The following is a 15849-nucleotide window of genomic DNA, read 5'->3' as shown; positions in this document are numbered from 1 at the left end:
TAGAGAATTTTTTTTATCACTTATCTGTGCCTGTTCTAATGCCTTCTGTGGAACTTGGATCTTTATTTTATACATCACCCAAGTAATACAAATAATCAAATAATAACGTAGTAATAAAATATACACAAACTTACATTCATTCTAAAAGGGAGACTACCAAGGACCTAACACAAACTTAGCATGAAGTTGTAAAGTTATTTCCATCTTCAATTTCTGATACTCTGTGTGATACTTTTATGCTTTTTGTTTTTTAAGTGAAGAATTCTAACATCTTCAAAAATTAAACTGTGAATGGTTCTTTTTCTTTTTCTTGATTTATTACCTCCACTAAGATTTCAAGCATCATGGTGAATACAAGAAAGATGAGTTGTTGTGCTTGTCTCATTCCTGATTTTAAGAGGTGATGCTATTGTTCCACATTTGGTAAGACTCTGGCTGTTTGTAATATATAGCCTTTACCATCTTAGGATATCATTTACCAATTCCAAATTTCTTCAGTTTTTACCAATTTTTTTCAGTGTCTACATTGTATCTTTTGAAATTTTCAAATGTGTTTCTTTTTTGCTTATTTACATGTTGTAAATAAGGACAAAATGGTTGTCAATAGGACAAAATGGCTACTAAAAGATTGGGAAACATCTTTACCAATCCTACATTTGATAGAGGGATAATATGCAATATATACAAAGAACTCTAAGGATGTTGAACATTTTGTTAGGTGCTTCTCAGCCATTCCATATTACTCAGTTGAGAATTCTTTATCTATCGAGGTACCCCATTTTTATTTGGTTCTCTGGAGTCTAACTTCGTGAGTTCTCTGTATATATTGGATATTAGGCTTATCAGATTATTATTTGTTTAGCTCTGTACCCCATTATTTAATAGGACTACTTGTTTTTCTGGAGTGCAACTTCTCGAGTTTTTTTAGACCATAGGTGTGTGGGTTCATTTCTGGGTCTTAAATTCTATTCCATTGATCTCCCTGTCTGTCACTGTATGAGTACCATGCAGTTTTTATCACAATTGCTCTGTAGTACAGCTTGAGGTCAGGGATGGTAATTCCACCAGAAGTTCTTTTATTGTTGAGAATAGTTTTCAATATCCTAGATTTATTGTTATTCCAGATTAATTTGCCAATTGCCCTTTCTAACTCTGTGAAGAATTGAGTTGGAATTTTGATGGGGATTGCATTGACTCTGTAGATTGCATTTAACAAGATAACCATTTTTACTATATTAATCCTGCCAATCCATGAGCATGGGAGATCTTCCCATCTGCTAAGATCTTCTTCGATTTCTTTCTTCAGAGACTTAATGTTCTTGTCATACAGATCTTTCACTTGCTTAGTTAGAGTCAACAACAAAGAATTCTTAACTAAAAAGTCTCAAATTGCTGAGAATCACTTAAAGAAATGTTCAACATCCTTAATCATCTGGGAAATGCAAATCAAAACAACCCTGAAACTCCACCTAACACCAGTCAGAATGGCTAAGATCAAAAACTTACATGACGGCTAATGCTGGTGAGGATGTGGAGAAGGAGGAACACTCCTCCATTGCTGGTGGGATTGCAAGCTGGTACAACCATTCTGGAAAGCAGTCTGTCAGTTCCTCAGAAAATTGGACTTAGTATTACCTGAGGACCCAGCTATTACTCTCCTGGGCATACACAAAAGCTGTTCCAGCATATAACAAGGACACATGTTCCACTGTGTTCATAACAGCCTTATTTACAATAACCAGAAGCTTGAAAGAACCCAGAAGTCCTTCAATAGAGGAATGGATACAGAAATTGTGGAACATTTACACAATGGAGTCCTGCTCATCTATTAAAAACAATGACTTCATGAAATTTACAGGCAAATAGATTAGAAAGTACCATCCTGAGTGAGGTAACCCAATCACAAAAGAACACACATGATAGGCACTCACTCAAAAGCTCAGAATACCCAAGATACAATGCACAGAACACATGAAGTTCAAGAAGAAGGAAGACCAAAGTATGGGTACTGTGGTACTCCTTAGAAGGGGTAACAAAATACTCAAGGGAGCCTATATGGAGACAAAATGTGGAGCAGAGACTGAAGGAAAGGACATCCAGAGACTGCCCCACATGGGGAATCATACATATACATTCATCAAACCCAGACACTATTATGTATGCCAACAAATGCTTGCTCACAGGAGCCTGATATAGCTGTCTCCTGAGAAGCTCTGCCAGAGACTGACATAAACAGAGGCTGATGTTCACAGCCAACTGTTGAACTAATAACGAGGTCCCTAATGGAGGAGTTTGAGAAAGGACTGAAGGAGCTGTAGGGTATGTGACCTCATAAGAAGAACAACAATATCAACCAAACAGAGGTTTCATAGTCTAAACTACCAACCAAGGAGTACATATACGAAGGAACCCATGACTCCAGCTGTATATATAGCAGAGGATGACCATGTTGGGCATCAATGGGAGAAGAGGTCCTTGGTCCCCAAAAGGCTCAATGCCCCAGTTTTGGAGAATGCAAGGGTGGGAGGTTTGAATGGAGGTATATCCTCAGAGAAGCAGGAGGAGGGAGGATGGGATAAGGGATGTCTTGGGGGAGGGGTTGGGAAAGGGCATAACATTTGAAATGTAAGTAAATAAAATATCCAGTAAGAAATGACTAAGCATAAAAAATCCTTATACCAAAATAAAAAATGAATAAATAAATAAATAAATAAATAAATAAATAAATTTGAGAATTTACCCTCTATGAAGGTAAGGGTTAACAGATTTTATGAAGTAGGATAGAAGGATTTGTACACGTGCTGAACTCAGCATTTCACAAGGTAGGTGTGCCATCACACTTCTTCACATTGATGAAATAAAGCAAAAATGGCATTTCTATTCAGAGATACTAAAGACCAATGACCTGCATCATCATGCCCAAATTAATTAAAAGCAAGCAATTAATTAAAGCACACTTTTTGACTTGTGTACAAGAGCTGCCTCTCACTAAGGTAGGGTTCAGAAGATCACCATTGGATATGAGGAAGATAAAGTATTTATAGAGCTCTGGTGTAGGGGTTTCCATATGAGAGAAATAGGTGTAGTACAGGAGAAGAACACAACAGGTGGTCAAAACAAAGTCATCACAACAGGCATCCATACCAAGGTAGACATAGTTGGTCACAGAACCCGTGGAAAAAAAGTTAGTGTAGCAAGATGTTTATGAAAAAAAACCCTTTTAAACAAAGGCAAAGAAGGGAATCTAGCCCACTTGAGCATGTCTCTGGCAGGCCTTGCCCTTCTCCCACATTCCCTTGCTAAAACCTTTATATAACTGAAGCTAACCCCCAAGGTCTACTCCCTTATTTGTCCACTCTCTTCTGAGGCAACTAGGATAGTACAGTGTTGCAGTAAATCTCAAACCCAAATATGTCCTGGCAATGAAAACACACCTTAATTAATATGAGTACATGCTGTGTGCCTAGATTGGGCAGATCTACCTCTACACTACCATCTTCCACATTAATGAGACCCTTTAGAACTTGTGGTTTTCCCAGGCCATATGCTTCTGCCCTGCTTTTTTTTCTTCTTCTTCCTCCTCTTCTGTGTCCTCTCCCTGTTCCATTTTCTCCTTCTTCTCTCCTCCTACCTTCTGCTCCACATTCCCTTTATCTGCCCAATCATCAGCTCTTCATTATTTTACAAATTAAGGTGGGAAGTAGGTTTACAGGAAATCACCTGAGTGCTGACTTAATATTTGTTCACAACCCCTCACAGGAGAATGGAATTAACATCAAATACAATTTGTCCCAGGACTATCCACAACAGTCCAGCTATCAAAGTATCAAGTCCATTAATCAAAAGCCTCATTTACCTCACCTAATTAACATGCCTAATTAAAATTAAATTCCTCTTCCTAACATGGGGTTTTCACTTGTGCCTATATAAAATGTAGTTTTCTTATGGGCCATGTATGCTTCTTTTGTATACAGAGATGGTCCTTTGTCACCCAAGACAAGTATCCCTTACCCCTCTCCCTTGCCACTTTTCCCTCCACTCATTTGTTCTCTTCTCCCTCTCTATTTTTCTCTATCTCCTATCTTTGTCCCTCTTCCTTAATCTCTTGTCACGCTGAGGAAAGTCTATTTTGTGCTGAGAACATAGGCTTTTGATCTCTTGAGCTGACTTCAAGGTTCCATACAAACATGATTACCATTCCTGGAAAAGGCTGTACAGAAAAATTTGTAGTTAAAATTACAGGGTCATACCCCAATCCTTGAAAAACAGACATATAATCATAAACAGGAAGGAACATTGTGTGTCTTTACTATGAATTGGATTTTAAGCTTAAGACATAGGCAGGATTTCCACTAGTCATGAAAGTGGGCAGATGGGAGAGAGCTGGAACTTAGGACATCTGCAGAGGATTCAGGGAGACTGCCAGCCTGAATATCATTTGGAAGAAAACCACACTGAGTGCTGCACTGCTGTAGAAGGGGCAGTATCAACAGTGTCACTACCTTCACCATGCAAACTCTTGCCAGGCTGCTTGTTCTGCTTCTGCTTCAGTAATACAGTCACACACCCCAAGCTGGCACTACTAAGTCATGCTATTCTGGGGCCCATAATGGAGAGAAAAATTACTTACAGGGAGGTTGAATAGTTAAGATGGGATGGGAGAAGCCAATATGTGAGGCATGATAAACTTATGCTTAAGTTATACAGTCACACACACCAAACTTACACTGCTCATTCTTCCTACCTATTGATGGGAGTTGGTCCTTAAAGGAGGAAAGAGTAATTATTTGGAGATTGGTACACCTAAGTGGATCGGATGGGAGAGGCAGATCTGTGAGTGGAAATGGGGCAATGCCAACAAACATCTTAGAGGGCATCTGGAAAGGTCTTTGTTGTGTGACTTGTTCCAAGTATTCATGCTAGAAATCACATGGCCTACTCGGTGTTTTTATAAGCCTCACCTGGGTTAGAAACTTTCACTTTGCTCCTGAAGACAAATCCCTATTCCAGAGCAAGGCAGTAGAGTCTAGAATCAATCTGTGGAAGGGCCTTCTGCCTTGCCAACTCTACTCCTCTAGACCACAAAAAGGAAGAAAGGTAAGGCAAGAATGTTTAGAGTTACAGCCCTGCTGAATTCTCATCCCTGTGTCACTATGACAACATACAACATGCATGGTCTAGGCCTTCCTCCTGAGATGGTATGAGACAGAAGCTTCCCTTTTAAGCAGAGAGGTGGCGTTCTTATACACTCTTCTTACTTTCTCTCAAATCATTCATCTTCCTTCCTCTTATTACTTTAAGGAGGAAGGTGGTATGCATAGTTTGTTGCCCAGGGCAGAAACCTATAAAAAGGGCATTGTTTGTTGGTTCCCAAAACTAATTCACCATGTGTATATGTTGCCTCTTGGGAGAAACTGATGGTGAGAATGTGAGTAACTGAAGAATGAATAAAGTGTATATTTTTAAAAACCATGAGTCCTAGGGACAGAGGGAATGCATGGGGACTGTGGGAAAGAAAGAAGTGGAGCAAGTTGTCCACTCCTTGGCTTCAATAAACAGCAGATTTAATTGTTACTATAGAATGAAAGAGAAAGAATGAGAGAGGGTGCCATAGTTATAACTGTGTTGTTGTAAGGGGATAATTGCATGCACAGGGAAGCTCTGCTGCTGTCATCACACAATTAACCAGGAGGGAGATAAAAAAATAAAAATCACAAAGCTTTCTTTCTGCTCTCCATGGTCCTTAAAATGTCACCAACTGCCTAAAATAAAAGGAAACATAGAGAAAGAAACTTCTTAGATCAGAACTTCTAGCACTTCTGTATGTTGTCAGGTGGCAGAGAGAAGGATGGGAGGACACACTTCCTATCATGCAAATTTTCCACCAATAATTTCGCAGAACTAACTGTCATCAGATCATCCCCATCAGAGTTTTTTTGTCCTGTTGGCATCTTATTCTTCTAATGCTGCTTTTAGAGAGGATTCATCTAGAGTGATCAAGTTGAGATTAAACTGAAGGTTGAGCAGGAAAGCATAGTTATTTGCTGTAGTAGAAGAGTGGTCACTCAAGTACAGAATGATAGAAGAACACCTTAGAAGAAGGTTTTTCTGCATGGGATGGTAGCTGCATCATGTCAGACATGAGAACTGCTGCATTGCTGTTCCTCAGACCTAATGGGGCATCCGTGTTCTGTGGGCAAGGACTCTCATCCATGTCAGAGTGTCAGTGTAGGGAAGATGCAGAGAGGAGCAGGAAGGTTGCCCCTATAAACTCCTGATAAAATTGCTGCATTTCTCTACATGGCTCTGAATCTTCAGTTTCTGGTAATGTTTTGGTCATTAGGAACAAAAGAGTGTGAACTGGAATCCATTTTCAGATAAAACTCAGAAAATTTGTTAAAAGAGCAATTAAGAGCTCGGGTCTCTCTAAAAATCAACAAAGGTCTTAAAAGTCTCTGAGGCCTTTAATCATGTGAAGATTTTGGTACATTCTCAAAATCAGGGGACAGCAGTGCAGAACAGAGAAAGAACATCAAAAGTTATGTAGAAGAAGAAAACCCAAGGATCTGATATTAATGTGATTTCCAGAATACCCTATTGTACATCTAAGCCTGCTTCCTCCCTGAGACAGCATCACAACAAAAGTTGTTTAAGGAGAGGATGCCCAGAGTTGAGGTAAATCAGCAAAGTGATTGATGCATGACTTAGTTCTTCTAGAGCTCCACATTTGATGGCTACATCATACCATGTAAGCATTTGTTCAAACTGTGCTGGTTATCATAACCAGACATAGAACTTTCATTCTTCCTTCCCCTGTCTACTCAAGTTACCTAATGTGAGGGGGCTGGTTACTCTAAGAGTTAATGGAGGACACAGCCCCAGCATGGATCTCTGCTTCCTAAGAGGATGAGTCTTTGCATCTGAAAGTCTCCTGCTTGGTGGCTATTCAGGACTCTGAGGCTGTATTTGTTTAAATGCAGTAAAGAAACCCTGGATCATTATGGTTGCTAAGAGTATTGACTTTGGAGTACAGTTTGGGGAAAGCAGGAAACAGGTTACTATGATTCCAGCCTGGCCTCAGACTTGCTAGTTCATGGAGAAAAGTCTCGAACCTCTGATCCTCCAGACTCCATCAACTGAGCACTAAGGTTACAGGTGAACACTACTTTAACTACAGTTCTGCTAACTGTAGCTGATGTCCACTGACTTCATTCTTAGCCTCATTTGATGGTTCTCCCCTGCTAGCAAGTTTTCATTCACCCACATTTATGATTGCCATTTTGTTTATAGTGTGTGTATGTCTCCTATGCTTTTCTTTACTACTTTCCAATCCCCAGAGTGTTTTAGTGTATTAAGAGATTGTAAAGGGATTAATCCTTTCCAGGTTAGATGGCTTAAAGTATGAATAATTGCAGTACATGCATGAGAACATGTATTCAAGCTTCTGGAATAATCCAAGCATGGAGAGTCATGACCACCACTTCAGTGATGAGAATACAGAGACCAGAGGATCCCTCAGTGTGCTCATTCGCTGTTGAGTTTTGATCTCCATGTTCAGTGAATAACCCTGTCTCAAAAGATAAGGTGATGATTTCTGAAGAAAATTTGATGTCAACCTGTAGCTTCTAAAAACTCTTGTGTGCACATTGTGCACACAGGTATAGCCTCTCACACACTGCACTGATCCTGAGGCAGTTCTTCTCCATTAGAATTCATACTCTAAAATAAAGACCAGGTACAATCACTCATCCTTTTGTGCTACAATTCTATCCTCAGAAAACTGGCAAAACAAGTCATTCTGTACACCATAGTCTCTAGAAAGGAATACAAGTGACAGTATAGGTAAGCACTTAAAGAATGCAGTCATTTAGGCCACATGGGAACTTGTCCTAGTCTTTAGAATCTAGAATCTATAGGCAACCACGACTAGACTATGAATCACTATCCATATTTCCAATGCTGCACCTTCTTTGCTCTTTTCAGTCTGCATAGAAAGCTTTCATAACCGGAGAAAACTCCCCATCTTCTAGAATAGACTATGGAGGAGGCTCATGTTAGGTTAGGTTTGTCTCTCTTTTCTCTGCTCTCCACTTAGCTGTCCTTCTTTAGACATGCCCGTCTTTCACCTCCTTCTCTGCAGCAGCACTCAGACCTCACATTATTCATACTTTAAGCCATCTAACCTGGAAAGGATTAATCCCTTTACAATCTCTTAATACACTAAAATACTCTGGGGATTGGAAAGTAGTAAAGAAAAGCATAGGAGACATACACTATAAACAAAATGGCAATCACAAATGTGGGTGAATGAAGACTTGCTAGCGGGGGAGAACCATCAAATGAGGCTAAGAATGAAGGCAGTGGACATCAGCTACAGTTAGCAGAACTGTAGGTAAAGTAGTGGTCTTCCTTCCTTCCTCTGCTGAGCAGTCATCTCAGAACCACATCCAGCCTCAGGCAATGGACCTAAGTATATCCTGCTGTCCAACTAAGCTGGTCCTTACCTCATTGTCCTGCCCAAGATCAGCATCAGTGATTTGTCCCTGTATGGATAATTCTGAAAAGGCTCAGGACTGTCCACAAAGTTTAAGAAATATAGAGAATACCTTTATCACATTATCTGTGCTGGTCAATGACTAAGGCTGCATTTGCCTTTTTAATTTATACATGCTATCTAATGCTAATGCTGTCAAATTTGCATATATGCAGCCTTTCATGAGTAAACAATGTCAGGGTCTCACAAAAACCAAGCATGGGGATATAAAAATGTTCCATCTTTACTGACACACTGAGACATTTCTAGGCTACATTTTTTTAAATAAAGGATAAAGTAAATTTTTATCCTTTAAATTTTAATTTTGGGAATTTTCTCTTTCTCTTGACTTACTGCTTTTATGAAGGTTTTAAGCACAGTGTTGGATACAACAGGTCAAGAGGATATACTTGTCTCATATTTGTTAAGCAATTTTATGTAATCCTGCTTTAGAGACCTTTTGTCTCTTCATGATATTGCTTTACCATGTTACACTATCTGATGTCTTTTCCAAGTGTATTCAGAGATTATCACCACAAGTGCCTTCAGTCTTGTGACTTCATTTGCTACATCTTTTGAAATGATCTATTTTTTCTTGATATTTATGTTCTTTATTACATTTATTTATTTATGTTTTCATGATGATCTATTCTTGCATCTTGGAATAACATTGACTAGAACATTGTGAATACAACTTATCTATGATATCATCAGTTTTTTTGCTTCATACATGTACACAATTCATTGTGATCATGTTCACCCACTGTTACCTGCTCTCAAGACCTGACTGAATCCTGTTGGCCTTCTTCTTTTCCTAACCAGTCTGTTTTCTACTGTCATGTCATCTTTTAATGATCCACTGATTGTTCCATCATTATGTCATTGTATGTTTCCTATTGATTCATTTCTCAGTCAGTTCTAATGTTATTCTATTGTGAGCTCACATTATTCAAAACATTGAAATTTCACTTATGCTTATGAAGAATGCCTTATAACATAAAATATGACATATTTTAGAAATTTTTCTCTGGGTTGCTGAAAAGAATATATGTTCCATAGTTCTTGTACGAACTACTATATACTAGTATGCAAAAGCCCTTTGATTTGTAGTGCAATTTATCTCTGAAGTTTCTATATCAATGTATTGTCTAAATAGCATATATTAGTGGGATATGGGTATTAAATCACCAGCATTCATTGGTTCCTAGTACTTAGTAGTGATTTTTTTTCTATGAAATGGGTGTACATACAAACAAACTTACACACATACAGATACATATATTACTTTTTGAAGAACAGCTCAATTTATGTATCCTATTTTCTTCTAATTTTATCTTGAAATCTTTTGTGTTAGATATGAATGTAAATACCCTATCTTTCTTTCGTATTCCCTTAATTTGCATTGTCTCTTTCCATTTTTTGTTTTCGGTACATGCTTGTCTTTGCCAGTGAAATGTGTTTCTTACAGATAAACAAGGTTGAATACCCTTTTGTCACTCTATCAAGGTTACTTAATAGAAACAAGTAATTTAAGGTTACTATTGATACACATATTCTAATTCCTGTGATTTGGGGAGTTTTGGGTTTAATTGAAAATTGACTCTGCACTTTATTCTTCATTCACTTTAAGAGTTTTTCTTCTATTGAGTATTAAAATGGTTGACTCTTTCTTTTTACCATTTCTCTATTCCTCTTGTAACATTTATTTTTTCCTAAAGTCTCATAACTTTGAATCTCTTTCATCCTCTCCTCTGTGAAATATTGCATTTTCTTTTATATAAGCCGAGCACACAGCTTTCCTGTGGCATCTTCATTCTATTGAGATGTTAACAATGTGAACATGGATCACAAAGTTTGAACAAAACATTGTACCTGGATATAAAGTAAGGAAACTGACCATAGAGTGGACAGTGGCAATTCCAGACCAACTTTCTCAAATGGTCTTTGGTCCAAATACCTATCACAGTGGTGCTATGTTCAAAGGCAGTGGGAGGGCTATTTAGTTCAGATTGTTGAGCAGAGACAAGAAAAAACCAGCTGCAATGGGAGCTATGGCTGAGTTGATCCTACTTTGGCTTCCTTCTTCTGTTTCATGAAGCTGAGCAGTCCCTTGGCAAATGATTATGCAGATGACTGAAGTGTTACCATCACCATCAAGCTCATCTGCAGTTTATATAGTATTGTTTTCTCCATTTCAAGCTGTTGATTCTCAGATCATTCCCTGAATGAAAAGCTTGGGCTCCTGTGTGGTGACCAAGCCTCCAATGAGGAATGGGGTCATCTTGTTGAACACAAGTGACTTTGTTGGGTGATAACCTTCAAAGCTCTTGTGTGAGATGTGTTTCTGCGTAGGTGCTTTCCCTGAGCTCTGTCTGAGTATCGGCCTATGATCTCTCCTTCATGAAGGCTTCTGTCTTGGATAAGAAGTTAGCCAAAACGATTCTGTGAAGCAAATCTCTTGATACAGGATACTCTTCAGCCTAAGCTACTGCAAGTACAAGAACTGCCATCATTCTGTACTGTTGGTCAATGTAGGAGTGAAAGGGGAATACCAGGGTAGTTTGTCTTTCCTTCAAAGGCTTCTGTGGCTTTATGGGTGAAAAATAGAAGTCTATAAACAAAGTTTGTATGGTGGTGGGGAGTGGAGAGAAAGTTCTACATGATGCTACCTGTCCAGCTACACTGCTCTCTTTTCCAGACAGTTTGCATCCATTTAGAGATCTTACAGCTCTTCTCAGAGTTTGGGATACTATTCCCAATGGAGGTGCTCTCTGTTTTTCTCTAAAGCACGGCCCACACTTCTCATGCCAGAGACATGTACATTTCATGAAGGTACAAGTAACAACTAGAACTAGAACAACATTTACCCCAACTATTTTAACTACTCTTGAATGTGTCTCATTTGTTAAAGTTTTTAGTTGTCAACTGTACCTCTAACGAGAACGGGACACTGGTGACATAATAGCTAACAGAAAAGTGTTTGATGTCCCTCAAGGCTTCTCTGCTTTCTAGTTTTTAAAATTTTAAATGAGCTCCCAGCCTTCCTAGGATAAGAAGCATGGCTGATCACCTAGAGGTCTTTGTAGCAAGTACCATTCCCTTCGTGACTCTCATTCCATTTTGCCTATTGGATAATGTTCTTCCAGTGATGGGGGAAAATATAGCTTGTGCTAACACTTTTCATTTTCCTACACCTGAGAAAAGTCTCAGCCCTAGAACAGAAAGAATGTGGGTTTAAGAGTTCTGTCTCTTCATAACATAACCTGAAATGCTTAGCGACTGTAGTGGAACCATCAACTACCCCATATCATATAGGTCTGCAGATAGACGAAATAGTATAAACTGGATTTAAAAGAAGTTTATTGTGCTTCTGGAAGTTTGGTAAATTACTTAATCTCTGTGATCCTGATTCCCTCTCTTTATGGACCTGTGCCAGATATTCCTACATAATCACATGGTCCTGACTGAGACTATCTTGTGTTCATATCTCGATTTCTTTGCAGGAATGCCAGTGGAAAATTCCTAAGCATGGGTACAACCACCCTGGCCTGGAACATTAACAACACCGCTGAAAATGGAAGTTACACTGAAATGTTCTCCTGTATCACCAAGTTCAATACCCTGAATTTTCTTACTGTCATCATAGCTGTGGTTGGCCTGGCAGGAAACGGCATAGTGCTATGGCTTCTAGCCTTCCACCTGCATAGGAATGCCTTCTCTGTCTATGTCCTCAATCTGGCTGGTGCTGATTTCTTGTACCTTTTCACTCAAGTTGTGCATTCCCTGGAATGTGTCCTTCAGTTAGATAATAACTCCTTTTATATTCTCCTCATTGTAACAATGTTTGCTTACCTTGCAGGTTTGTGTATGATTGCAGCCATCAGTGCTGAACGCTGCCTATCTGTTATGTGGCCTATCTGGTATCACTGCCAAAGACCAAGACACACATCAGCCATCATGTGTGCTCTGGTCTGGGTTTCCTCTCTATTGTTGAGCCTCGTGGTAGGGCTAGGCTGTGGTTTTCTGTTCAGTTATTATGATTATTATTTCTGTATTACTTTGAATTTTATCACTGCTGCATTTTTAATAGTGTTATCTGTGGTTCTTTCTGTATCTAGCCTGGCCCTGTTGGTGAAGATTGTGTGGGGGTCACACAGGATTCCTGTGACCAGGTTCTTTGTGACCATTGCTCTCACAGTGGTGGTCTTCATATACTTTGGCATGCCCTTTGGTATCTGCTGGTTCCTCTTATCAAGGATTATGGAGTTTGATAGCATTTTCTTTAACAATGTTTATGAAATAATAGAATTCCTGTCCTGTGTTAACAGCTGTGCCAATCCCATCATTTACTTCCTTGTTGGCTCCATTAGACAACACAGGTTGCGATGGCAGTCTCTGAAGCTACTTCTTCAGAGAGCCATGCAGGACACTCCTGAGGAAGAGAGTGGAGAGAGGGGTCCTTCGCAAAGGTCTGGGGAACTGGAAACAGTCTAGTACAGTAGTTGAGTGAGTCCCTGGTCAAACATAGTTTCTGTGAGAGTCAATTTTGCCTTTATCTATATAAGCAATTTTCATAATTTGTTTAATCAGTAGAGAATATAGTCATTTTATAGAAATTAGGAGAAATGAGCTTGTTACACAGAAACTGACTACAGCACCATCAAGCTGCCTATGTGGGCCTCACTGCATAACCCTTGTGATGTAACCCTTGTAATCATTTGGGGACAGAGCAGCTCCTACTGTGAACAAATTCCTCCCTCAGAACAAGGATCAAGGTAGTACAAGAAATGTCCGAATTTCTTTGATCATTAAACTTGAAAAAGATTAAATGAATAGTATATCTTAAAGAAATGCCCCTATTTTCTTTTACAAGCTGTTTTCTAAATTTTAGAAGAAATTAATGGAAATGCCCACAATTTCAGTTCCTTCAATATCCTTATACTTTAGAATATCTGCATAATTTTAAAATGTTTCTTATGTAAATTGCTTAGTAAATAAATATGCATCTTTATGACTTCCTATTCTAAACCTTCATTCACCCATTTGAGTCTTCAACTTCAAGTATCTGCCATTTTTGCCCACTTAAAGAATAAGGACAGGTTTTATACACAAATATCCAAGCACTCTCAAAGGTAGAGAGAGTCTGCCTTTAGTTTCTTTCTTTTACAGTGCTTTGGTCAAAATGTCATGGTCATGTCTTTGTTCCTCTTCTCTTGACTGTCTTGATTCAATTTCTAGGACTGTCTAACCCATAATGAAAAAAATTTAGTGGGTGTCATTGAACTTATTTTCTTTTGGATTTTATCCAACATTACAAATGTACACTATTATGGAGTGTGTAGCATCCATAACTTGAATTGTAGATGTTTATATATTTTCTTTTTGATATAAATTGTTTGAAATAGAACAACATCACTATCGTCTTCCATTTCCTTTCCTTAGACCATCCCACTCACAATCCCTTAAGTCCTTTCTGTGTGTTGACTCCTAAATTTATCGCTTCTTTGTTTTTTAATTTTTCCTATTATATACACATGCATATATATACTATATATAAGTAAATACATACATATGTAAATACATATATGTACTATATATGTAAATACACATATATGTAAATACACATATATGTAAATACATATATATAGTATATATATATGTGTGTATATAATAGGAAAAATACATACATACATATATGTGTGTGTGTGTGTGTGTATGTGTGTACCTGCTAAGTCTATTTTTGTTGTTTGTGTATATTTCAAGGTTGACCATTCTTCATTTGACAGCCAAAAGGGGCCCTTACTCCTGGAAGAGGCTAATTCTCTTTTTCTCAGTAGTCATGGGTTGCCTGTAGTTCTTTATCTACGGGAGAAACAATGTAAAACTTTTCTCCTTTTACATTGACATTTCAATTAATATTACTATTGCCCCATCTTGTTTACACAGCCATTCTTAGGAAAGACAGTTTCACAGCCAACTTTCTAGTATTCTGTTTCTTACAATTTTCCTGCAACACTTCAATGATGTTCCTTGAGTCATAGATACAGGACCTGTGATGACAATATGCTCACCGGGCTGGGATACCCTCAGTCTGTTAATCTCTGTATTGTGTCCATTTGCAGTTTCATGAGAAGGTCTCCTTTAGCTATACAGAGAAGGTTCTTTAGTGAGCGTTGGTAGCTACACTTAACTATGGTGTATGAATTAGATTTAGAGTGTAGTAAGGAATAATGCTGGTCTAACAAAGTGGCAGTAATAGATTCTTTGCAAAAGATTCTATCCCTGGGAAGCTGCCTAGAATTCTAGTACTAGACATGATTTCCCTCCTGTTGACTAAGCTTTAAATCCAGTTAGAGAGCTGTTGGTAGCCACTGACATGTGACTCTGTTTATATCTTTATGAATATCTTGACATTCTGGTAATTATCATGATTCATGGGTATTTAAGCTTGGTAGGATGGCTTTACTGCTTCCTCCTCTTGGCAGCCTGCATAGAATCTTCTGGAACAATGGAAGCCAGATTGCAAGAAAGTGGTCATATCAAGCTTGACATATCTCAGTCTTTTGTCCTAAATGTGAGTTGTTCACCAATGGGGTCCACCTTCAACTGAGGGTTACTTCTATAATCTATATTGCTTTGATAATCATAGGGAGTGCTCTGGCTAATCATTCAAAGAGAGATTTCTCATGCCTGGTTCTTGTGAAGATTATTGTCAGACTGAGTGGCTTCACTTTTCTTTAAGATGTGTGTATGTGAATATATGTATGTATGCATGTATAATATTTATTATTCTATTTCCCATTCCATACTATCTTTATCCTGCTATTCCTTCCCAATCCCCAAACATATGGTTCTTTTATATTTTTCTGGTATGGTACATGTTACATATGTACATCTGAGGATTTAGAACTAGGAACTATGGGTAAGAGAGACCAGGTACCATTTATCTTTCTGGAGAGACTCCATTTGCAATGAAATTGAGGAAAACAATTGATAAGTGGTTGTTCATAAAGCCAAAACACTTCTTCACAGCTAAGAAACAATCAGCCAAGTAAAGAAGAAACAAACAGAATGGGAAATAAGCTCTGCCAGTTTTGCATCTGACAGAGGATTAGTACTCAGAACATATAAAGAATTCCAAAAACAAAGAGCACAGAACCAAATTACCATTTGAGAAATGGGTCTGGCAAGTAAACAGGGAGTTGCCAGGAGAATAAATGAAAATTGCGAATAAAATCTTGAAAACTCATTTATCATCCTTAGGAATAAGAAAAAATGCAAACTAAAACAACTTTGACATTTCATGTCACCCAGGA

At 38.3% G+C, this 15849-nt stretch overlaps 1 protein-coding gene across 1 annotated transcript; it reads left to right on the top strand.

The window, feature by feature from the left end:
• Window positions 1–12061: 12061 nt before the first annotated feature.
• Window positions 12062–13027, top strand: Mrgprb4 (MAS-related GPR, member B4). The gene has a single exon (NM_205795.1). The coding sequence runs from the start codon at window positions 12062–12064 to the stop codon at window positions 13025–13027; it is 966 nt and encodes a 321-aa protein (NP_991364.1).
• Window positions 13028–15849: the final 2822 nt, after the last annotated feature.

This window comes from Mus musculus, chromosome 7 (assembly GCF_000001635.26).
Source record: "Mus musculus strain C57BL/6J chromosome 7, GRCm38.p6 C57BL/6J".
NCBI lineage: Eukaryota > Metazoa > Chordata > Mammalia > Rodentia > Muridae > Mus > Mus musculus.
This window is presented reverse-complemented; position numbering and strand designations above follow the sequence as displayed.

Coding starts and splice junctions, on each gene's coding strand:
- Mrgprb4 (NM_205795.1), top strand. CDS start 12,062: ATGGGTACAACCACCCTGGCCTGGAACATTAACAACACCGCTGAAAAT.